The sequence below is a fragment of the Podarcis muralis genome, chromosome 14 (assembly GCF_964188315.1).
Source record: "Podarcis muralis chromosome 14, rPodMur119.hap1.1, whole genome shotgun sequence".
In the NCBI taxonomy this organism is placed as follows: Eukaryota; Metazoa; Chordata; class Lepidosauria; order Squamata; family Lacertidae; genus Podarcis; species Podarcis muralis.
Genome location: NC_135668.1, coordinates 36,509,615 through 36,533,761, shown reverse-complemented (window position 1 = coordinate 36,533,761; position 24,147 = coordinate 36,509,615). Strand labels below are relative to the sequence as shown.

The following is a 24,147-nucleotide window of genomic DNA, read 5'->3' as shown; positions in this document are numbered from 1 at the left end:
AGGCGCTTGTGGGGCCGGCAGCGGGGAGAAGCGCTCTTCTCCCCGCCGCCCACCTTCAGATCAGGTCCAGGGACAGCGGGAAGACACGCTGCGCCTCCCCACTGTCCCCAGAGCTTGTGGGGCTGGCGGCGGGGTCTCCCCGCCGTCAGCCTCCAAACCACTTCGGGAGACAGCGGGATGGCGGCGTTCCGCCTCCCTCTGTCCCCCGACCTTGTGGGGCTGGCACTGGGGCTCTCCTGAAGCCTGGAGAGCAAGAGGGGTCGGTGCGCACCGACCCCTCTCGCTCTCCAGGCTTCAGCGAAAGCCTGCATTCGCCCCATAGGACGCACACACATTTCCCCTTCATTTTTGAAGGGGAAAAAGTGCGTCCTATAGGGCGAAAAATACGGTATATGAAAAGTATAAATAATTTTAAAAAATAATAATAATGCAGCATTAAATGTATATTGCAGATGGGGACTAACTCATACTCAGAGTAGACCCACTGAAATTAATCAGCACATGTTTTGTTTTAGGCCCTATCCATGCTATACATTTAAAACAATATCCTAGTTTAAACAGGCATGGCTTCCCCCAAATGCCCCTTGGAACTGTAATTTGTTCAGGGTCCTGAGAGTTGTTAGGAGACCCCAATTCTCCACCGGGCTACAGCTCTCAGAGTTCCCAGGGAAGAAGAGGGATTGGCTTTTAAACCACTCAGGTTGTCAATGTTTGGGCAGGATCCTGAAGTAGGCTATTGCCTGCAAGGTAAATAAAACAACTTCGCCATCTGCTGGACACTCAGGAATTGCATGCATGCATATTTTATCTCCAGAACCAGCTCTGTTCCCCAATTCCTCAAAAGTTTTCTTCTTCCTCATCCATAAGAAGGTAAGAAGAGCCTGCTAGTCCAGCAGCCTATTCTCACAGTAGGCAACCAGATGCCTGTGAGAAAACTGCAAGCAGGATTCGAATACAAGATCACTCTCCTCTCCTGTGGTCTTCAGAAACTGGTATTCAGAAGCATTACTGCATCTGAACCATGGAGGCAGACAGTAGTCATCATGGCTTGTAGCCACTGTCGCCACAGGGCTCTTGAGAATATCAGTCAGTGTTTGAAATTTGCACTTCTCCAGAATTTGCAATGCAATTCCCCAGCCACACAACATCTGCAAAAGATGCATATATTAGGGTAAAGTGTGAAAAAACTCATGTATTTAGTGAAAGTAAGAAATACATTATACGATCGGAAATTTTGCTCTGTAAAAATGTGCAGATTAGGCAAGACTGTGTGCAAAAAATATGAATATGAAAAGAAATTCACAATAAAATACTGATGAATTTTCATCTGGACTTTTTTTAAAAAAGCAAACTGATGTGGAAATGTGGAGAATTGAACCTAAGTTTGGAAAAGTTGAAAAACAGAGAGAAACCGGTACTGGCCTATGTGAATTAGGTTGGTTTGCCTTTAAATGCAAACTGATTCTAATTTCTTCCTCATCCCCTACCTAGGCTAGGAGAAGAGGATGTGTTTGCTATTTGTTTGAGCTCAGGTGGCTGCAGTTTAACTACCGGACTGGGCACTTGCTGAAACAGGAACCAGGAAGTGAAAGTGGGTGGCACACCTACTGAAAACCAGGGAACAGCAAAACCTCACGAAAGAATACCTGCAGGTAACAATATATAGCTTCGTCACTTGCCATTTAAGCAGCTGATTTTCTAGGTTTTGTGTTGGTCACTTTGAGGAAGCCACTTCCTAATTTTGTTTTACTTCTCTAAACCAAGTTAATCTCCTTCCTCTGCTCAGGTTTTGTGGGTGGCTGTTGGGACCTGGCAGATCCTAGGAAGGAAAGTAGAACAAGGAAACATCTGTGGGGGCCGAACAGAAGGTAAGGGGCACAGCACTGTGCCAGACGCTTGGTGATCTGGAGTTGCTTATTTTTGCTGCACCCTGAAAACTGCAAAAATGAGTGTATGAGAACCATTCTTTTGGCCTGACTGGCAAACAACAATTGGCCAGGTAACCAGTATTGGAGTCTGAAATGCTAGGACAATCCAGCCAGGGGCAGCTCCACGTTTGAGAAATGGGACGCGGGTGGAGCTGTGGTCTAAACCACTGAGCCTCTTGAGCTTGCTGATCAGAAGGTTGGTGGTTCGAATCCCTGCAACAGGGTGAGCTCCTGTTGCTCTGTCCCAGCTCCTGTCAACCTAGCACTTTGAAAGCACGCCAGTACCACTGAGCTATATGCCTTCCCTTATCTTCTTTTTCTCTATCTGCAGATAAAACAGAACATCAGAAAGGAGGCTACAGACGACCAAGAATGGCTTCCTCAGGGAAAGATTTTGGCCAGGAGCTAAGTGATCAGATCCATGATGTACTGACCCGACTGGAAAGCAAGCAGATGTTCCAGACTGCCTGGGACATTGCAGCATTTGTCATTTTCTTTTCTTTCATTGGTAAGTTGGAGGGTGTGGCAGAGAAATGAGGGGAAAAACGGTTGCCTTTCACAGCTGATATTGTTTTTTCTCTAGACCTTGAGCCATGTCCCTTGATGATTTGGGTGGATCGCTATGGCTCAAGTTGCTTTGGTTGTTGACGCAGAAAATCCAAATGGCCCCATCCCATAGTGGTGCAAAAAATATAGATTATATATTGGAAGAAACTGAATTTTAAATAACTAAACCAGCCTTGCTGAAGCTAAGCAGGTCAGGGTTTAAGCAGTGCCTGGAGCTGGGAGCCCACTCAATGTCTCTTTGAGCTCCATGAAAGGTGGGATATACATTACTAAAGTTGTCTCCACTGAACCATTTAACAGTACAGTAAAATGTGTGTCCTAGGACAGGCTACAGTGCTTCTTTGTGGGCTGGCCCTCCTTTTCTAGACAGGGAACTCAGAAACTGATGGATACAAACTATTCCATCACCTCTGCTGAGACCAGCTCCCTTTGACTCTTCCTCAAATTATCTAGTGGCAGCCATTCTATCAGGCTGCTCTCATCTCAGTTGGTCATTATAACTTTTAAGAACTGGTGCCTGAGCTTTTCCCCTCGCTCCTCCCCTCTTTTTCCTCAGGTGCCATGTATTTTAGATTGCAAGCCAGACAACAGGGACAGATGATCTTTGTGAGCTGTACCAGCAGCCTATTTTGGCTGAAGAGCATGGAAGAAAATGCTTTAAACAACAATTTTTTCTGTCTTCCAGGTGTGGTTCTCTTCATGGCCCTCATTGTTCTTATCCGCTGCTTTTGCTGTTGCTGTGATTGCGATTCATATGAGAAGGTGAACATTTTCTGGTATTATATGCCCACACCTAGAGCAAGGATCCTCAATATTTGGGGGGGACCTGGGAGCACATTTGGAAATCTAATTAATTATCATGGACACCACAATAAACCAATTTCAGAGAGGAAAACCTGGTGATACTCATAACTCCCCCCCCCCAAAAAAAAACCCCTACACCCCTTGAAACAAATGAAGAGGCAAAAGAGGCAATATTTCCCAAAAAAACCCAGGTATCTCCCCCCAAACTCATTTTTTTTAAAAAACCTCGTTTTAAAAAAATTAGCAGGGGAGCATATGAGGTCATCATGATCTTGGGATGTGAGAAAAGGGTAATACGGCATTAACAGATCACTTGGGCTAGAAGCAGATCCGGGCTCAAATACACAGCATAGCACTGTAGGCTGCATTCGCACAAACAGGGGCAATGTGCATTCCACACCCTTGCCATGGTTTACTGCTTGAGATTCTAAAACCTTGCTTTCCTGTACACAGGTCCCCAGAAAAAAGGCTGGCATTGTTAACCCAGGCATGGAGCTGTAGTTTTGCCATGACTGATCACCTAAGCAACCAGGAAGAGGACCAAATGTTTGTGCTTTTACTGGATTTTCTCATCTGCACTGGAATTAACTGTAAACTGGACGTTACCTGGGCAGGCATGTATGATTAGGGAGGCACTAGAGGCCAGATGCACCAATTGTGACAATACTTAGCCCGGATCTGATTGCATATTAAACTGAATAAACCCATTCCCTACGGTTCAGTATCTTCTGCTTTTTGATCACTGGAGAGAAGATCACAAGGCAACCAACTCCTCTCCCAGTTGGTTTTTTAAGCCATCTAGTTTGTGTTTCATTAAAGGAGGGGCAGATCAAGATCGGCTAATTGGGTTTTCTGGCTGACTCACATAAAGCCATAGTAGAAAAGGGATAACTCTCAACAACCATCACAGGGAATGGGTCAATGCTCTTTTCTTGTGTAGATCAAGATGCTGCATACTAATGGCAGACCTGCTGTTTCCTCTCCACCCCCCTGCCCCCCTTTATATTTTTATATATTTCTCACCCACGAATACTTTGGTCAACTGAGAAACCCACACTTCATGTGTCTGGAGAAATGTGCTCTAGTCCACAAAAGATTACACCACAATTACATCGGTTAGCTGTCAACGCGCTGTGATGAAATTTCCTTATTTTGCTGTAAAATGGAGCCTGAATCAGTGTGAAGTCTTTATCCTCCTGGTTTCTTACAGTCAACTGCTAATTGCAGTAATAAAGTCACATGGCTATGATGGGGCAAGCAGCAAGAGAAGCGTTACTGTTCAAGGTTCAGTAGGTTCCAAGGAATGTGCTTTTTGGATGTTGCGGTGAACACATGAATGCCTCCTAATTAGTGTAGTATAGAAGTTGCATTCTGGGTCATCTTGATTTTGAACTGGGCTCTGTAGAGACTCGCCCTACAAACCATTAGCAGAGGGAGCCCCCTCGATTGTTTCACTGTCCTGAGAGATTTTGGGGCAGCCCTCATCACCTTTTTTGGTGGTCCTCAACAATATTTGAGCCCCCTCCTAAAAAAGCCTTCCCAAAGCAGGGTAAGGGAGGCACTGGGCTTTGGGAAGGAGATGTGGGGGTTTTGGTAGTATGCTAGAGTCCTCCTTCCCAAAGCTTAGTAACTTCTTTCCCAGCTTTGAGGAGACACAATGACTCTAGGACTCTTGCCAGAGCCTTGTGTCTCCTTCCCAAAGCCCAGCACCTCACTTAGCCAGCTCTGGGAAGGCAGAGCGAGGGTGGTGTGTGTGTGTGTTCAACTTTTGCCCTTGCTTCCCTCTTCCCCATGTAATGAGGAAGAGTGCAGCCCATGGGTTCTGTGTCAAAGTACTCTTGCAGCCCACTTGGGCCACCCTGCCCTAAGCCATGTCATTCCCCGCTACAAAAGTGCAACTGACAACTTCATTGTATAGTTTTTGTCATATGCTGAAGATACACCTCTTTGCCCCGGCCTTTGAGATTTTTAGGATCCTTGCTATTCATCTGATTGAAATATTAAAATTAGTTTAAAACAATGAGCATTCTACATGGTTGAAACCTGTTCTGGTGAAGGGCTGTTAAACAATTTAATAATTAACAACAGGCAGAGGCGAGGCATCCTGTATCAACTTAATACATTTTGACTAACTCCAACTAACTACACATCATTGGGGTCTCCTTCGAAACATTGGTTTGCAACTTCAGCCACACAGCACAACGGTCAGGGATTTTTATTTAACGACAACAGCAGACCAGTTCAAGGAATGATTCATTCAAGTTTAGCAGCAACCGACCACTCTGCCACCAAGACAAACATGTATGTTTTGCATTGCTTAGTGGTAGACGGGCATAGCGATGGCTCAATGGAAGACATGATGGAGGTGGTGCCTCTGGCTATCCACCAAAAGAACATTGTTCCCGACGCCACTGGGGTTAAATTGTAGAGATGAATCTTCCACATTGGCGCAAGAGATTTGGTGGTGGTGATGGAAGGGACAGCAAACCAAAAATATGATGAGGAAGGAATGGCTCTTTGTGGCCCACCACACACACCAAATTGGTCCCTCTTGTCATCCCTCCATAACAGTCCAGCCCTGGCTTCATTTTCCCTGTTCACAATCACACCTTTTCCTCTAATGAAGGAAAAAGGGGAGCCTGTGGCCCTCCAAGTCTTGCTAGACTTCAGCTCCCACCAGTCCCAGCTAGCATGGCCAGTGGATCAGGGACAATGGGAGTTGCAGTCCTGTGACATTTGGAGAGCCCATTCCCTGCGCTAGAGGGTTGGGATTTGACTAGTGTTCACCAGCTTGGAAAGGAATAGGTGTACTTCTAAAGTGCTAATAAATAATGATATTCGACACATGAGGATGCCAACACTGGGCATGGTGCCTACCCAGCTGCCACCATGAACAGTGGGATCCAGTAAATCTTCACACATACACAGCTTATACAATGATTTCCTCCCAGGAAGAGAGAGAGTGGCTGAAATTGCAAATGGACCACTGTTTGACGCAGGATCAGTAGAGCTTGTAGTTCCAGTAGCCAGAAAACACAGAGATCTGGAAAATAAGAGGGGGAGAGGTTGTCAGAAGCCGCATCATGCTCATGCTCAAGACATCTGTTTGGCAACCCCCAACCTAAGGTTTCCCATCCCTGCTGTAAAAAGCTAATTGGTGTGGAATCCAAGAATGAGCAGGGAATGGGGATCCTTAATTCAAATCTCACTTTTATCACAAGCTTAGTGGTTGTCTAAGCCTCCACATCCCATCCTCCCAAATCTGAAATATGGGGATAATATCAACCTACCTTGACAGGGCTGTTGGTTCATTTTTCCATTGCATTTTACTTGAAATAGGCTTAGCTGTAGCAGTCTAAATGCTCTAAATGTGCTATATTATTGCTGTTACTATCTATACATCAGCAGGACATATGCTTTTAAGTTTCACACAATCCAATGCTATTTGCCTTGCCCCCAGTGTGTCTCCTTTTTCCACATCAGATACAGAACTAACACTTCACTAAGTATACCAGAAGTAGTCAACGTGGTGCCCTCCACATGCCCACTCAGCCCCAGCTATCATAATTAACGGCCAGGGCTGATGGCAGTCCAGCAGCTTCTGTAGGGCATCACACTGGCTGCTGCTGCAAAATACTTTCAACATCCAGCAGCCTCCCCTGGACCCCAAAAGCAAGGAATGCCCTTTGCCAACCACGTCATCTCTTTCCACCACCCGACCTTGTCCTTCAGCTGCTGGCACAGCTGCAGGGAGACCGTGAAAAAAACGAGGGCGTCATTCAGCCAGGGCACGACACACTCCACTTTGTGGACATGGTTCACTTCATATCTTTGGTTGTTGAACTCACTGGAGAGAGAGAGAGAGAGATAGATGCTGGGCACAGGGAGGTTACACAGACAAAATTCCACCCTGTTCCCTCAGGCCTTCTTCACCATAGTGTGATGTTATTTATTCATTTATTTTATTAAATGTGTATACCACCCCATACCCACAGGTCTCAACATAAAATCACAATATAAAATCACAAAATACACAATAAAAACAAAAACAACCCAACTTACAACATGGCCCCTGGGTTGTGTAGTATGGACCCTCCAGCCGGTCTGAAGTTCTGGGGGAGGAAATAAAAAATTACCACCCATGGATTTTCAAAGAAGGAAACAGTTGTTCTGTGTAGATTCCACAAGCTTTCTTTATTATAGAGGCAATGTGAATAGTGTACTTACACTCTCAATATTTTTTCTGCTTCCCTGACATCTGTTGTCATTTCCTGACTCTTAAATTAGAGAGATAGGGACGCGGGTGGCGCTGTGGGTAAAAGCCTCAGCGCCTAGGGCTTGCCGATCGAAAGGTCGGCGGTTCGAATCCCCGCGGCGGGGTGCGCTCCCGTTGCTCTGTCCCAGCGCCTGCCAATCTAGCAGTTCGAAAGCACTCCCGGGTGCAAGTAGATAAATAGGGACCGCTTACTGGCGGGAAGGTAAACGGCGTTTCCGTGTGCTGCGCTGGCTCGCCAGATGCAGCTTTGTCACGCTGGCCACGTGACCCGGAAGTGTCTCCGGACAGCGCTGGCCCCCGGCCTATAGAGTGAGATGGGCGCACAACCCCAGAGTCTGTCAAGACTGGCCCGTACGGGCAGGGGTACCTTTACCTTTACCTTTAAATTAGAGAGATATGGTGTTGTCTTCAACTAAGTTCTACCCAAGAGTAGATCCACTGAAAGTAATGGACTAATTCAGGTCCATTCATTTCAACAGCTCTACTCTGAGTAGAACTTGCTCACTTACAACCCACAAACATTTACCCAGCTAGTCACAGCTTGTGCAATAGTCTTTCACAACACCCCCTTGAAGTAGTGATAGTAAATACAAAGGAGAAAGATGTTAAGCAGCTGCTTCTGGGCCTCATCTACAGTTTTGCCACAACTATCACCAGTGAAGATCCACCAACACATTTAAAATCAAGGCGCTTGGTTGGACCTACAAATGGCTTATGACCCTCAGCTGTATTAACCACAATATTTCACATTTGGAACCAATGCTCTAACGCTGACCTTCTCCCCAAGTGGTAAGAGATGTCTCTTGTGTAGGATTACAGTAGAGTAGACCCCTGCTCTGGGAGCGAGCTGGGGGTTATGTTCTATTTATTTGTATTTTAGGAGATTTATAAACAGCCCTTCAGCATTTTCCCGGTACCTTTGTAGAACTGGGTTGCAGAGCATGCAGCTGATAGACAGTCAAGCAGAGCTTATTCAGGTTGATGTAGAAATTGACGAGGATGTCTGGAGGCAGAGCAGGAGTGAACATTTTCTGCCGGGAAAGCAAAACCAGTGTATCATTAAGGTCCTTCATTTCTTATCCACTGAAAATACCAGGTTTCAATACATGCAGGACTGTGAACAAGTATCCCTCAAGGACAGTAGTCTTCATTTTTTTCCTGACCTTTAAATCAAACATGCATTTGGGGACCCATTCCTTGACTTTTTACAATGTATTTCTATGGTGGTGGCGCAGCTGTTATGATCCACCTTAGATCAGATCGTGATTTGGTGGTGGGTTCCAGCTCACCAATTAAGACCAATGCTAGGACAAAGATTCTCAGAGTGTAAAGCAGGTCTCCCTAGAGGGGTCTGAAGTACTGAAGTACTTCTCTGTCAGGAGAAGAAAACATTCCCCTTTAGGCCCTGTCACTCAATCACAGGGATAGGAGAGAAACAGAACACCCAGCAGCAGAGCATATACCGTATTTTTCGCACCATAGGACGCACTTTTTCCCTCCTAAAAAGCAAGGGAAAATGTGTGTGCGTCCTATGGAGCGAATGCAGGCTTTCGCTGAAGCCTGGAGAGTGAGAGGGGTCGGTGCGCACCGACCCCTCTCGCTCTCCAGGCTTCAGGAAGCTATCCGCTAGCAGTGGGAGACCCAGCTCTCCCACCGCTAGCGGAGCGCTGCATTAATCCCGAAGCTTGGGGCGTGCGGAGCTCAGCGCGCCCCAAGCTTCTGGGTGCCGGCAAGGTCTCCGCTAGCCCTGGGAGAGCCCCGCGACGCCGCGCGGCTCTCCCAGGGCTAGCGGACCACTGCGCTAATCCCGAAGCTTGGGGCGTGCGGAGCTCAGCGCGCCCCAAGCTTCTGGGTGCCGGCAAGGTCTCCGCTAGCCCTGGGAGAGCCCCGCGACGTCGCGCGGCTCTCCCAGGGCTAGCGGACCACTGCGCTAATCCCGAAGCTTGGGGCGTGCGGAGCTCAGCGCGCCCCAAGCTTCTGGGTGCCGGCAAGGTCTCCGCTAGACTAGCGGAGACCTTGCCGGCGCCCAGAAGCTTGGGGCGCGCTGAGCTCCGCACGCCCCAAGCTTCGGGATTAGCGCTCTGCTAGCCGTGTCTAGGCTGCGGATAGCAGCCTGCTTCCCGGAGCGTCGGGCGCCCTGAAAGCAGAGCTCCCGGCGCTTCGGGAACACATCCGCAGTGTGGGGACCCTTGCAGGAGTTCCCCGCAAGGCTCCCCACGCTGCGGATAGCAGCCTGCCGCCCGGCGGGTGGGGCGCCCTGAAGCAGAGCGCCCCTCGCGCCAGGCATACACCCGCAGCTTGGGGAGCCCTGCAGCAGTTCCCCGCAAGGCTCCCCAAGCTGCGGATAGCAGCCTGCTTCCCGGAGCGTCGGGCGCCCTGAAAGCAGAGCGCCCGGCGCTTCGGGAACACATCCGCTGCGTGGAGAGCCTTGCAGGAGTTCCCCGCAAGGCTCCCCACGCTGCGGATAGCAGCCTGCCGCCCGGCGCGAAGGGCGCCCTGAAGCAGAGCACCCCTCGCGCCAGGCATACACCCGCAGCTTGGGGAGCCCTGCAGCAGTTCCCCGCAAGGCTCCCCAAGCTGCGGATAGCAGCCTGCTTCCCGGAGCGTCGGGCGCCCTGAAAGCAGAGCGCCCGGCGCTTCGGGAACACATCCGCTGCGTGGAGAGCCTTGCAGGAGTTCCCCGCAAGGCTCCCCACGCTGCGGATAGCAGCCTGCCGCCCGGCGCGAGGGGCGCCCTGAAGCAGAGCGCCCCTCGCGCCAGGCATACATCCGCAGCGTGGAGAGCCCTGCAGCAGTTCCCCGCAAGGCTCCCCAAGCTGCGGATAGCAGCCTGCTTCCCGGAGCGTCGGGCGCCCTGAAAGCAGAGCGCCCGGCGCTTCGGGAACACATCCGCTGCGTGGAGAGCCTTGCAGGAGTTCCCCGCAAGGCTCCCCACGCTGCGGATAGCAGCCTGCCGCCCGGCGCGAGGGGCGCCCTGAAGCAGAGCGCCCCTCGCGCTAGGCAGACATCAGCCAGCCCCACAAGCTCGGGGGACAGCAGGGAGGCGCAGCGCCACTATCCCGCTGTTCCTCGACCTGGTTCGGTTTCCCTGACCTGCTTTTGGGGGGGAAATAAAGGGAAAATTTTTTTCCTTTATTTCCCCCCCAAAAAACTAGGTGCGTCCTATGGTCCGGTGCGTCCAATCGTGCGAAAAATACGGTACCCGTGCTGCCCAGGGTGGGCACGCTCCCAAGGGGGGCGGGGCACAGAGGGTGCCCTCCCAGGCACAGGATAGCCGCTCGGGTGCACGGAGCAGCACGCGCGCCTTGCAGCCAGGGACGGAGCAAACCGCCAATGGCGGACATTCAGCGCGCCACCCACCCACGACTCCCAAACCTCCCCCAGCTGTCAAAATGAAGGGGGAAGGGGATGCTGCCGGCAACACGGCACACCTCCCCCCCTTTACCCGACGGCTCGGGGTAGGCACCAAATGTCACCCCCCCCAGCGAAGACACCCAGGGTGTTCCGCCCCCACCGCACCCCCTTTCCTCCACCCCTGGGAATACCAACCCACCGTTTTACAACCGTTGCATCACTGCTGCAAAGATAGTGATGGATCTTTTTTCTATTCTGAAAGTCCCAGTCTCTCAACTGGGCAAATTCAAATTGGCAGACTGGGCCAAGCCCACTGGCCCATCTGCATCAACATCTTTGGTGCCAACACTGACAGGCTGGCGCTCCCTGACCTAAAGATTTCAGGAGTTAAACAAAGAGCAATGCATCAGGGGCCACCTGTCAATATTAATAAGAGGCAGAAACATGCAGTCACAGGAAACCTTGTGAGCAAAGTTTGCCTGCTGCAGCATGCCAGGAGCCCCCGTCTAGCAGCAGCCACCAGCTCCTTGGGGGGGGGGGGGAATCTCAGAAGGGCCCACTGCACCTGTCTCCCCCATTGCCAACGTTGAACAATTTAGCACCTCATGTAAAGTATTGCTAGGAAATGGATTTGGTTTCCCTGAACTTGCATGTTGCAAGCAACATTCTAGTCCTCATGGATGTGCAATTAAAAAAAAATGTCCAGGAAATACATTCTCAAAGCTCAGGAGACAAAGGCAACTATGTAGGTAGGACTTTCAGAGTTTAGGAGGATGGAAGCCAAGGTGGGAGGATGGCTACTACTACTTCTTGACTTCTGTAGCCTTGCTGTTGCCAATAACTTAAAACCTAAGCCATTCACACAGTCCAGCAGGTTTAATGCAAGTATACACAAAGCTGGACTTTTCTTAGAGCACAACTAAGATTACTCTTAACAGAGATTTGAGTGGGCTGGAGCAGGTGTGTGCTTATCCCTTCCTGAGAGACTGACAAAGGCAGTTACCGTAACACCACTAGAGGCGATTTCTGGCAGAGTCAAAGTAGCTGGAGTGGTGAGCCGATTCCGAGCTCTTGTCAACTGCAGCATCACTGCATCCATCAACTGGTGTGGAGAGAGGAGGAGGAAGGCAGAGAGAGAAACCCGCAATTTTATTTAGACTGATCCAGAGATGTGGCTGAAAAGTCTTAGTCATATGACGCTACTCCAAAATGGCTTTCAGTGTATCAAGAACCAAGCGTAATCCTGGCCTCTCAGGTACCCTGGAGCTTTCTTCATATGCACAAATCATAACTGATGCACAGGGTCAATCAGAAACATTTCGTTTCAGTGTTAGCAAGAAACTGCCCCTAAAACAAACTGCCTTCCTGGATTAGGTCAAAGGTCCCTCTAATCTCCCTGACACCAACTGCCCCATGAGCAGGAGCCCAGGAGAAGGTGGGAAGGAGGCAAAGACCACACCAAGGCCTGTTCTAGCTGGACTATCACCCTTCTTTCCCCTGATGATTCTACCACCAATTGCCCTGTGGGAAGGATCCTGATGACTTTATGTGTGGATATCGTTCACTGAGGTTTTGGAAAATGTGGGCTTCTAAACAGCCTTAGAATAATTTGCATTCTGAAAGGTGGGACTGAAAAATGGTATCAACAAATAAAGTCCAGTATTCTATTAACAGCTATGGACAGTCAGGATTCTTATAAGCCAGATATCCTACCTCTGAGCATGGAGGCTCTATTTCCTATCTAATCTATCTAAGCCAATGGTCATCATTACACCTTCTATATTAATTTCCCATTACACACGTCTGAAATCTCTTGTGACCTACATGGAAAGGAAGAAAAACCCTTCTATTTAAGGGTAAGTTATGCCTCTGAATACTGGATTGCTGTTGCCTTCATGCCCTGCTTGTCGGCATCTCTGAGTCATTTAATTGGAGGCGAGATGGGCATTTGGCCTGATCCAGCAGGGCCTTTTAAAGTTCTGCTGGTTGCATACTAAGCCAGAGGAGTAGTGCTGTCTGTTCTGGGAGCAGCTCTCCAAAGTCCCAGGTAGATTTCCTTCCCTGTTCTATGACCATGTGCCCTTTAACAAGAGATGCAAAGGACAGAATCTGGGACCAGACGCTTGCTAAACATGTGACCTGCCAGTGCCATCAAGCCACAGCTCTGTCCCACAATTGTTCCAGTTGCAGGTGAAGTGTTTGCTCATCTGGAAAAGTGACTGTTCCCAAGGAGAACGGAAGCAAGCACAATTCTCACCTTGAGGACCTCACATCCTGTCTTGAACTGGTAATTGGCGCCTCTGTTGGTAAGCAGGTAGATCGCTTGGTTGACATGATTCCTTGCATCCTGAATCTGAAAAAAGCACAAAGGGCAGCCCATCAGCATGCTGGGCCAAAGCAGGCAAAAAGAGTTTTGAACTTAGAAGCACACAAAATCTGCACAAATAAGATGCAAGAAGATGGGTTTGCAGTCATCATACCTGCTGGAGTTTCCATTGTTTATCATCCCGGAATGCAAAGTGTAGGAGTTGGTTATTCCTGGGCATTTTTAAGTTAATATCCTGAGAAACAGAGAGGGGTGATGAAGGGTGCATACACACAGCATACATTCATAGCAGTTCCCTACTAAGGAAAGTCTAGCAGAGACTACTCTGACCCTCCCACCCTATTTCTGATTATTGAGGTCAGGATGCAGAGTCCTGGAAGTACTGTATCAGGCGCTACAATTCTATAGGAGGAACAACAAGCTGGAGAAAGCACCTTTTCTGAGAGGCAAAAAAGATTATTCTGTTTGGTGCCTATGTGGTATTAGGGTTTAGGATTGACAATCAGATAGCCCATTAATGGCCATTTTCAGCCCCACACTGGATGCATCTGCTAACCAGTAGTTGGTTAACTGGCTTGGGAAAGTTGACAGTGGCAGTCATTACATCAGGTTGCAAAGAAAGGAAGAGGGGTTGTTTTGTCACCTCTGTTGAGGAACCAGCTGCCTCAACTGTCACCTAGTGGCATCTGTTCCATCAGGCCACCTGAATTGTTTTCTATTCCAGCTAGCCCTTTGGAAGAATTGTAACTTTAAGAGCTGGGGATCAAGCTTCCTTTTCCCCTCCCTGTTCTTTTCCTCTTGTGTGCCATGTCTTTTATTGATCTTTCTATGCTGCTCGATGCCTTTTTGGCCAAAGAGAGGGGTCAAATCATTTGAATTACTTGATGCCAAGCTCTGTGAAATACCTGGCTCACTTGAACCACTGCAGCAAAAACAAGCAAAGTCCTCAAATAACCAGTGGCCCAGGAGCTTGACTTTCCAGGGGCCTCGGTAACATACTGAAACGCTGTGCCTGGTTGAACAGTTAACAAACAACAGGGAGTAGAGAAAGATGCAACCCCCTTCTGGGTCAATCACTGAGAAGCCACAGTTTAGCAGGTAAGGAACTTGAGAAGCTGCAAGCTCTCAAATAAAAATGCAATTTCAGGAATTACTGAAGTGGCACCTCCAGGTGCACCTGTGTCTGCAGGGGCTTTGCCTGGCCCCAACAGGGCCCCCTCCCTACAGTTAAGCTTCAAAGCAGCACTCTGTTGTAGCCAGTGGAACAGGTTGTAATATGTGCTTGATTGTGGTGGTGTGTGCATGTGTGGCGCCCACAACAGTTTCTCCAGTTTGCAAATGTGCCCCAAAAGGTTGGTGAGCAGTGTTTCCCAAACTTGGGTCTCCAACTGTTTTTGGACTACAACTCCCATCCTCAGCTAGCAGGACCGGTGGCCAGGGATGATGGGAATTGTAGTCCCAAAACAACTGGAGACCCAAGAATGGGAAACACTGATTTGGAGCATGAAGTAGACCTACAGTTCATGGGGGACACACATACACACAAAAAGTCAAATTCCTCTCTTGGATTTATTGTTCTCAGCCCCTCTGGAATTAGATGCCATCTTTATCTGCATTGCAGCAATAGTGAACTGAGACTGAAAGAAGTTTGCTTAACCATCTGGGGAATCTGCAACCAGGCCTCAATAACAATCCTAAGAGATCTGCATGGTATGTTGCCTGGCACTGATGGTGTGTTGGCTGCATTGCTGACATGGAAACCAAAAGCAGCAGGTAACCGTTGTGCATGAGCAGCCTGAGCAGCAATACCAGGGCAGGGGTTTCACGGTCCCTGCGGCCTTTGAAAGACAATTCAGCAAGGTAAATGGCAAAGGCTCATGTGAGCAAGTGATACCAGTCAGTTGGTTATTTCTCTGATTATGGCAGAGGTGCATCTGTGCCATACATTCACAGCATTCTTACACCACTTCAAACAGTTGCAGCTTCCCCCAAATAATTATGGGAGTTGTAGTTTGTTAAGGGCACTGAGAGCTGTTAGGAGACGCCACTTTCCCCTTCTTAAGAGCTACAATTTCCAGAGTGGTTTAACAAACAACCTCTCTATTCAGAGTACTGTAACTCTGGGAGGGGACCAGGAGTATTCTAACGAATCTCAGCACCCTTAACAAACTACAGTTCCCAGGATTTTCGAGGAGAAGCCACAACTGTTTAAACTGCTGTAATAGTACTTAAATGCATAGTGGCCCAAGTGAAAAATAAGCTGGAATTCCCCCAAGAGGAGATCTGCTGACATGCCAAGAGTGTTGGAAGGAGATGAGGTTTTCCTGCCTGGCACCATCAGGGAGGTACCCACTCCCTACCATGTGAAACTTGCATGAGCAAATACTCACAGCCTGGCACAAGGCATCTCCCTGAAGTGTCAGGACTCCCTTCACCTGGTCGGTGCTGAAATAAAAGGAAGTGTTGTTAACATGGATAATTCTCATGGGTGTTTGGGGATGTATATACACAAGCAAACACAAATGGTTCAAAGAGCAGGCCAGTGCTGTTCAGGGATTATATATTTACAGTTCTAACTTCCTCAGTGGAACCATCAGAAATAGACAGCATAAAGAAAGACTTGTGCTATTTCCTGGTTTTCTCTCAGCTGCCGACATACTGCAAACAGCCTCCTTGTATAATTGCGGAAAGTGTGATTGAGCAAAACAAACTCTGTTTGTTATTTAGACATGAATCATCTCTGTTTCTGCAACAGGAATGTGACCATAAAATTGGGATTGGTTAAGGATCTGATGACAGGATGCACACTGCTCTCAATAAAGTACCAAGTATGGTGGGTCCTCTGTAGCAGTGCATCATCTTCAAATGGAAGCTGGGAAAAGGATTGGATGGATTGGATGAATTTGGTGGAGGAAGGGGTTCAGCTCCCCACCCCAAAAAAGAGGAGATTCATTGTTTATTAGGATGGGTAGGCAATAAACTTTTACAATGTGATGGCAGGGCAATGTCTCTGTTCTATTTTTAAAAACTTTTATCATGCCAACATACCAAACAGTGGTAGAGACACAGATAACAGACCAGTTCTGCTTTGGCTTAACCCCAATTGATCTGGATGCAGCATCGTTCTGGGGCATTTTGAGGGATGGAAAATATGGCAGCCACCAATAGTGATAACCATGTTTACTTCCTCTAAAGTGTCCTAAAATGACACTGCATTCAAGTCATTCTGCAGCTACAAAAAAGATGTTCAGGATGCTGAGAGCAGAACTGTTCTGTTACAGGCAGCAGTGCTAACAAAAAAAAAATGGTTAAAGAAGCTGCCCATCCACATTGCTTAAGTAAGAGGCCTCCACGATGGCAGCAAATTTTTACTATGTATTACCACTCATAGAGAAATGGCCAGTTTGCGGTCTCTGAGTAAGGCTTGTGAAATCTGGGAGGGGAGCATTTTGGCACAGTCCTACCTCAAAACTCAATGCTGTTATATCCATAGGCAGAGGAAGAGCAGACAACAGCTAGAGGAAATGGGAGTTCTCTTCACCCCGGCCCTTCCCAGCCCATTTTTGAACATGTGCCTGAGCAGTTGGTTCAGAAGTGTCCATCCACCCACTTGGGCATTCAGCCCTTTATGGAAACAACAAGGCTGAAGACCAGAGCCAGGGAAGGGACACACATCTTTCTGATTGCTTTGCACCTTTCTAGTGGTCCCCTTTGAAGAATTTAAAACACATCTTCTCCTATATAGCCCTGGGGCTTTTAATAAAAACAAAGCAAAAAACTGCCTTTGTTATTTATACGTCTTAAGGCGTTGCAGTTCGGAAGGAGCTTACAATCTAAATAGTGTGGGGGAAATGACCAAAGGCAGGAGAGACAGACAGATGGATGAAGGCAAGCACTGCAACATGTGATTGAAGTTTGGCTACCATTGGGAATGAGGACCAAGGGAGATAATAAAACTAAGGGTAAGCAGAAAAAGTGGTTTTAAATCAGGTGTTTGGAGGGAGACTTGACCCAGCATACACCAGAGGAGGGGTATCTTGGGCCAGGATACAGGGTGCAGCTCTCTACGCCCCTCTGTCTAGCACCCTTGGGATTCTCCCCAGGCCACACCCCTCATTGTTCTGTACTCTCCTTGAGGGATTTTGTCTGGCTAAAATGTGATAATGCCTCTTGCTTGCCTGGATGGAGAGATGTGTATCTGGAAACTTCTGCATGGCTGGAATCTAGCCTACTGTACAAATCTGTGGCTCCACCCACTTTTGCATCTGGCACCGCCCACCATGGCCACAGGGCCCTTGGGCTGAAAAAGGTTCTAAGCTCCTAACATACACACTCAGAGAATACATTCCACACAAGGGGGGAAGGCAGCAAAGGAGAATGGATGGAGCTATTGAAGGGCAAGGATGAGAGGGATCATATCAGCTCCAATGTATGCTTCTAATTTAAACTTAATTACACTGACAGAAGCTGAATAGTTTTCTAATCTTGACTCACAGAGGCTTCCTGAGATGTTGCCTGGGAAACAACTTTTGTCTGAGCAGCATGGTGTGGTGGGAAGTGGCGATGTAAGCTCCCAGGCTTGGCTTCCCCCTCACTGGCTGGCCTGAGCCAAGTCCACTTTGCTTCCCCTCCCCTCTATAGCTGCTACAAGGAGACAACAGTTGCCCATGAAGATCTCCATACATACTTTGAACTACCCAGAATAAAGTTCTCCTGCTTGATGGGTCCCTCTGAACCGCTCACAGGCAAAGTAAAGCGATGAGAAGCCTCCTGAGCAAGAAAGAAGCAGAGAAGAATGAGTACCCCAGACACTAGCTGCCTCCCAAAGTTTCTTCTTCTTCTTGGGTTAGAAACTCAGAAAAGTGGCAAGACCACTCTGCTTCACACAAAAATAAAACCAATGGTATAAACTACCTCCTGCCTCCACACTTCTCTATTGTTTTTAAATACTTTGAGCAGGTGCACCAGAGTTTCCTGTTTCTGGGAAATTTTATTCATCTCATGAACTTTAAGTACTTCACGGCTATCTATCTACACACACACACTTCTTGGCTCAGTTAAAAAACCCCACAAGTAATCTTCATTTATCCACCTGAACAGACATAGCATAGCCGCCAAAAGCGGAAGCCTTTCAATCGCTCTCTGAAGTTGTAATTCTGATATCTGGACTGGGGGTGGGGTGAGAAGAGGACAAATCTGCAGTACGCAGTTTGGGTCCTTTTTTCATCTCTGCTACAAAGTTGGCCTGGCATTTGGCTCTTTGCTGGTGAAATTAGTGCATGGCCCTGGCTGGTCGCCATACTTGCGTACTGTATTCTGGTATCATCATAAGTAGAGACCAGCATTTGGCAACCTAGTACCCTCCAAATGTTTTGGACTACAACTCCCATCAGGCCCAGCCAGCACGATGCTTGCTGGGGCAGACAGGAGTTGTGCTCCAAAGCTTATGGAGAGCACCAATTTTTGCCAAAGGCTAATATACCAGAAGCAACCAAACCCCAGAACCCATAGCAAGTTTGAAATTGTTTTGTAGTAGAACGAGAGGCCTGAGAGGTTGCTAGTATGCCCAGTAACTGCTTCAGACAAAGAAACACACAGTCGGAAGAAATATCATTTTTGGGTAAATACCTTCAGAATATCTTGCAGCTGCCGTAGGACAGCATGAACCTCCTCTCGTAAAAGCCACTTGAACTCCTCTTCCTGCAGGGAAAGAAAATACATATTAAAACCCCCTGCATTAATACTCCACATTTCTATACTGTAATATGATTCACTGAGAACTTTCGAAAGATATTTAGTACTCCAGTGCTACTCTCCTCTCTGTTCCTCCACTCATAAAATCATAGCCTTGTAGAGTTGGAAGGGACCTTAGGAATCATCTAGTCCAACCCCCCTCCAATGCAGGAATATGCAGTTATCGCATGTGTGGATCAAACTTCCAACTTTGGCATTATCAGCACCAGCCTCTAACCAACTGAGCTATCCACTCACATCATCACACATAAATGAGTAAGTTCTGCTGAAACTATCCAAAGACATTTAGAATGCTTGTGATCATGCACTTTTAAAAATGAAGATCTTACCCAGGCAGCAAGCTATGCAAGTTAACCAGAACATTTTTATTTAACATTCTTGCAAGTTTCACATGATTTTACTTTGCCTAGAAACTACAGGGTTTTCATTCATATTCAAATCAACACAGAAGTAAAGAGTACACAGGCAATGGCAAAATTGCTTCCTCCTCTCCATTTCCCAAGCACAGTGGGGGTTTCACAAGCTCTTATTGAGTCAGCAAGGCATGGGGTGTCTCCTTAGTTTAGATGGATCAGGTTCTGCTCTGAAAGGGCAATGCCTCTGTTGTCCTGCTCTCTCTGCTGAGAAAAAGCCACTCTTTGTTAGCCCTATTCAAATTAGAACTGATGGACAAGACTAAAACATGTCCATTAATCTCAATGGCTCTACCCTTTTTGTTGTTGTTGTTTTTACAGTTTTGTGACCAAAGTGCCACAATTCATAGCTTAGATTTTCTACTGCACAAATTGGGCCATACCGATAGAAATATTTGGAAATCCAACATTTACCTAAATCAGTGGTGTCCAAACTTTTTTCAGAGGGCCAGATTTGATGAAGTGAAGGGCCGACCAAAGGGCTAACCGAAGTTAACCTTTTTTTTTGGATTGAAGTTGTTGTTGAGCTTTTTTTAGGATTGAAGCTGTTGAGGGTTTTTTAGGATTTTACCCCAGGATATAAACTGCCACAGGGGCCAGATTAAAGCGAGCGGCAGGCCGGATTAGGCCCCCAAAACAGACTTTGGACATGCCTGATCTAAATAAATCACCCCTGAGCCTTATAGTTGCAGAGACATGTACATATGGAGCTTCCAGCAAGGCTCAACTTTGAACTGAGCATGCCTCCTAGTCCCTTCCCCACGACTCACGGTCTTAACACCACTCCTCAATTTATTGACCCGGTTCTGACTTTGACAAAATAAACTGTGGAAACGCCGCACCCAACATCTTTCCCTATCATGCAATGATATCTCAGTGTCTGTTCCCAAATAATTCTGGAAAGGTTTGGTGCTGACAACAATCCACTTGTTTACACAGGAGTGAATCCAAAAGCACCACATGGCTTCAGATAAACAGAAGCATTGCTGGATCCAGAAGGGGCGGTGGAGCCACAGTAAGGCTCCCTACCAAGGACACCTTGAACATTCTTCTCCAGCTGTTATGAACACAAACGAATTCTTTCAGTCTCTTGAACCTTGACAGCACCTACACAGCTTTAATAATTAACTTGCATCTATTTCTAAGAGGCTGTCTTCATTTACTTTTAAGGAGAAAGGCACAGGGTAGGAGCCAAATCTTACCTCCCACCACCCAACCATGTTCTTTGCGGAACCTCTTGGGTCCAAACTCTTAGGTTACTCTTCATTTACGCATTTCTACTTGAATACAGATGTCTCCAGATCTTCTGCATTTAACAGCTGATCAGCACCATTGTGTGAAACCCCTAAAAGTGCCCATCTGATACTGAGTTTGCTATGAGTACATTTCCCATGCTGGGCAAGAACACAGGTTACTTGATGTAGAGGTCCCCACCTGTACAGCAGTCTGTCATGTTGTACAGGTTAAAACTGTACTTCAAGTGTGGAAATGCACCATGAATCACTCCCACTGGGTAAGGGTAAATCTGTTTAGGATCAAGGAGTTCACAAACAAACAAAATATGCTGCATGTAAACTGAATAACCCTTTGCCACTAAGACAACTTACTCTAGGATGAAGCATTCCTTATGTTGTTGGAGACATTGTGTTAGTCAAATGAACACAGTGATATGAACTGAGAACATGCAGCGTAGAACTGTTGCTTGAACTAATGTTTAAACAATGCCCCAAGCAATCTGATTAAGGGCCAGAATAGCCTTACTGGCATCAGCAACACATGGGACCTAAACAAATAAATAAATGCTTTGTTTCAGGTCTCAAGTGATAAATGCTGCCAGATTAGATTTATGTATATTTAAGACTCTGGAGAAACTTATAAAGCAGGGATGGGGAACCCCAGGCCTGTGGGGCCAATCTTTATTTGGCCCTCAGGAGGCCTTCCACCCCACATGCTCCTTGAGTGCTTTCGCCTAACTGAAATGTGTCCCTAAACTGTGATAACGCCTCTTTGCTTGCCTGGATGAAGGGCGGAGGTGTGTGTGTGGGAAAATTTGCATGGTGGAATGCAAGGTATGACACAAAGGCATGATTCACACTTTCAAGGCCCACTTTTGCATCTAGCCCTATCCGCTGGAAAGGAATGCAACCCTCAGACTGAAAAAGGTTCCCTACTCCTGCAGTAAAGTCTTCTATTGATGATAAAGCAAAAGTAAGTATTCTGGCACCTTAATAGACTAACAAATTACTAAGGTATAAACTCTAGGCCTGTACAGTTGAAATCAACAATACTGTTGGTGGATCCTAGCATATAGAACCATGTGTGCTAAGTTTTCAAGTACTTTAGCCAACCGGCGCAGACATGTGTTTGGTGTCGAAAAAGCGACAGCAATGGTAACTAATGCAGCAGATGAAAACATTGTAGAGTTTGCAGATTCCTGAGAAACCTGAGGCATGTCTCCGACCCTTACAGCTCCAGTTAGGATTAAATCTATCAATCTTAATTTTCATCCGAAGCTGCAAAGCAACACACTGGCTATTCAGTGATACTCCACCCCAACAATATACCTTCTTTTACAATAATATCCAAATAGCAAAGTGACAGACCTTGCTTCTAATTCAGACCTTTCAGCAACAGCTGTGAATGGCATTTAAGAATTCATGAAGGGAATGCAGAAAACCACTGCACCATCCACGTGCCTTACAGAACCAACCAATGATGTTTCATTGTGCTAGAACTGAACTGTCAACAATTTGTGGATGCAGGCTTAAAGTGCAGAACTATGAACACAAACAGAGATTGACAAATTTAGAGAGGACCATTCCATCAACTCTCCTGGTCAATTCTTGTTAAGTAGATTCTCCACATCCAGAGGCAGTACATCTTTGGACACAATTACAGGAGATCCCAATCATCATGGAACCTTGCTTCTAGGCAGTGGTCTCTGGTTGGCAGTGATGGGAGAGAAAATGCTGGACAAAAGGGGTTATTTGCTCAATTCAATAAGGAGAAGTTGATGTTATTGCTCCCTGCTTGGGGAATGCAAGGCAGAGTCTGGGCATATACATGCAGCAGAAGGAAGTGGTAAAGAATCCACAGATGGCAGGGTGGACTGTACCTTTTTGGACTGTATGTGTGCAGGGAGTCGTTTTATTTAATGGTCCCATGTCTTAAAAAAATCATTGTAACTAGAACGCTAGCACAGCAAGGATCAGGCTGGGCAAGAAGACTTGGCTCTGATGAAGAAGCATTTTAAGACATCTAAGAAGCTTTCAAAAAAGCAAAGACTTCCACATCTTGCAGTGTAAAATGCTACAGTCATACTATCACCAACTCAAAGGATAAGAGCATGTCTGCTGGTTTGGACAGAAGTCCACCTAGTCTAGCATCATTTCCAACATGTGTCAAACAGAGGTCTCTTGCAGCCCTTCCTGGATAGATTAGGAATCTAAATTGGGACCTTTTGTATGCAAAGCATATGCTCTGCTACTGAGCTACAACCCCTCCCTGCTCCATGCTTTTGCTCTGCCTAACCTACTTCAGAAGACCAAAGAAGCCTGTGGCACACTAAAGCCTAAAAAATCATTGACATCAGCTTGTGTGGACTACAGTCCACCCCTCCTGTGTAACAGGCACACTTGCACACACACACACAACGTTTGGAGGAATCAGAGGGCAAGGAAATGTGGAAAAGACAAGTGCTAGAGACTCAACATCCTCTGGAAATCACAACCTCACAAGTATGCTGTAAGATAAAGTGGGGTCCCTTGCGGGAAGGAACTTTGCCCACCACCCTGAACTCCTTGAAGGAATTGTTAAGCTGGGTGCAAATCTTATCTAACATGAGTGGTTTTCAAATCATGTCCTGGAGTTCCTTGGAAGTATATCGGGTGATTTTATTCCTCAAAGAGGAGCTCAGCAACAGTGAACAGATTGCCCCTGAAGACAGAATGCAACAATTCACAAACTCTTGGGCTGGACTCCTTTAAATGCATTTTAAATGTCCAGCTGAAACTCTCAGCCCAGTTTTTTCCGGCAATTCATAGAAAGCAGGGGAAAGAACATCAACAGAGCCTGGATGCTGGATCAGGCCAATGGCCCATCTGGTCCACCATCCTGCTACCCCAGTGGCCAACCAGATGCATCTATAGGGAAGCCCACAAGGAGGACCTGAGTGACAGCACTCTCTCTCTGCTGGCAACATATTTCAGGATGGTGATGATGACGACGATGATAAATATCATTATGAAATAAGGTAATTATAATTTCAGGGGAGGAGGGGGAGGAGGCGCCGGCTCCGCGATGCTGTGGAGTGACGTCACGCACCGCCGATGCCGGCGCGGGTGACGTCACGCACGGCCCCGCTCCACACCGAAGGGGTTGAGGCAGGCAGAGCCGTTGTCGGTCCCTCAGGGCTGACCAGAGGCGCCTCGGCTTCTCTCGGCCAAGTGGGAAGGAGACGCCGCCGCCGCCTCCGAACCCAGCAGCAGCTGCAACAGCAACGCGGCCGGCCGCCCCAGCCGCTCTCTCACCAGTACAGCCCGCTCGGCCGCGCTCGCCAGCGCCGCCATCCTCATAGCCGCGCCGCCTCTCGTCCGCCGTTCGCCTGACCCAGATCGATAACCGCCTCACGGAGATGCTCCACGGACCCGACCGCTTGACTTGAGGCGATGCGTGAAGCGCGGGCTCTTCCCGCCCCTTCGCTCCTTATTGGGCAGGAGCTTCAAG

At 47.5% G+C, this 24,147-nt stretch overlaps 2 protein-coding genes across 7 annotated transcripts; one reads left to right on the top strand and one right to left on the bottom strand.

The window, feature by feature from the left end:
• The first annotated feature begins 1,514 nt into the window (after positions 1 to 1,514).
• Positions 1,515 to 4,023, top strand: LOC114584480 (uncharacterized). 5 transcript variants are annotated; one of them, XM_077918396.1, is made up of 5 exons: positions 1,515 to 1,652; positions 1,787 to 1,868; positions 2,260 to 2,436; positions 3,181 to 3,257; positions 3,753 to 4,023. In XM_077918396.1, the coding sequence occupies exons 3-5, from the start codon at positions 2,301 to 2,303 to the stop codon at positions 3,798 to 3,800; spliced, it is 261 nt and encodes an 86-aa protein (XP_077774522.1). In that variant the 5' UTR covers positions 1,515 to 1,652; positions 1,787 to 1,868; positions 2,260 to 2,300; the 3' UTR covers positions 3,801 to 4,023. The 5 variants fall into 5 exon arrangements, with proteins under 5 accessions (XP_077774522.1, XP_077774520.1, XP_077774524.1 ...); XM_077918394.1 differs by having other exon boundaries at positions 1,516 to 1,652; positions 2,277 to 2,436; XM_077918398.1 differs by lacking the exon at positions 1,787 to 1,868 and having other exon boundaries at positions 1,532 to 1,652.
• A 1,476-nt stretch (positions 4,024 to 5,499) lies between these two features.
• ROGDI (rogdi atypical leucine zipper) lies at positions 5,500 to 24,114 on the bottom strand. 2 transcript variants are annotated; one of them, XM_028706397.2, is made up of 11 exons: positions 23,952 to 24,112; positions 18,884 to 18,955; positions 17,943 to 18,025; positions 15,646 to 15,700; positions 13,410 to 13,490; positions 13,187 to 13,282; positions 11,933 to 12,031; positions 8,493 to 8,606; positions 7,362 to 7,411; positions 7,020 to 7,146; positions 5,500 to 6,342 (listed from the first exon to the last, which is right to left on the bottom strand). In XM_028706397.2, the coding sequence occupies exons 1-11, from the start codon at positions 23,994 to 23,996 to the stop codon at positions 6,301 to 6,303; spliced, it is 864 nt and encodes a 287-aa protein (XP_028562230.1). In that variant the 5' UTR covers positions 23,997 to 24,112; the 3' UTR covers positions 5,500 to 6,300. The 2 variants fall into 2 exon arrangements, with proteins under 2 accessions (XP_028562230.1, XP_028562231.2); XM_028706398.2 differs by lacking the exon at positions 5,500 to 6,342 and having other exon boundaries at positions 6,355 to 7,146; positions 23,952 to 24,114.
• Between the last annotated feature and the right edge of the window lie 33 nt (positions 24,115 to 24,147).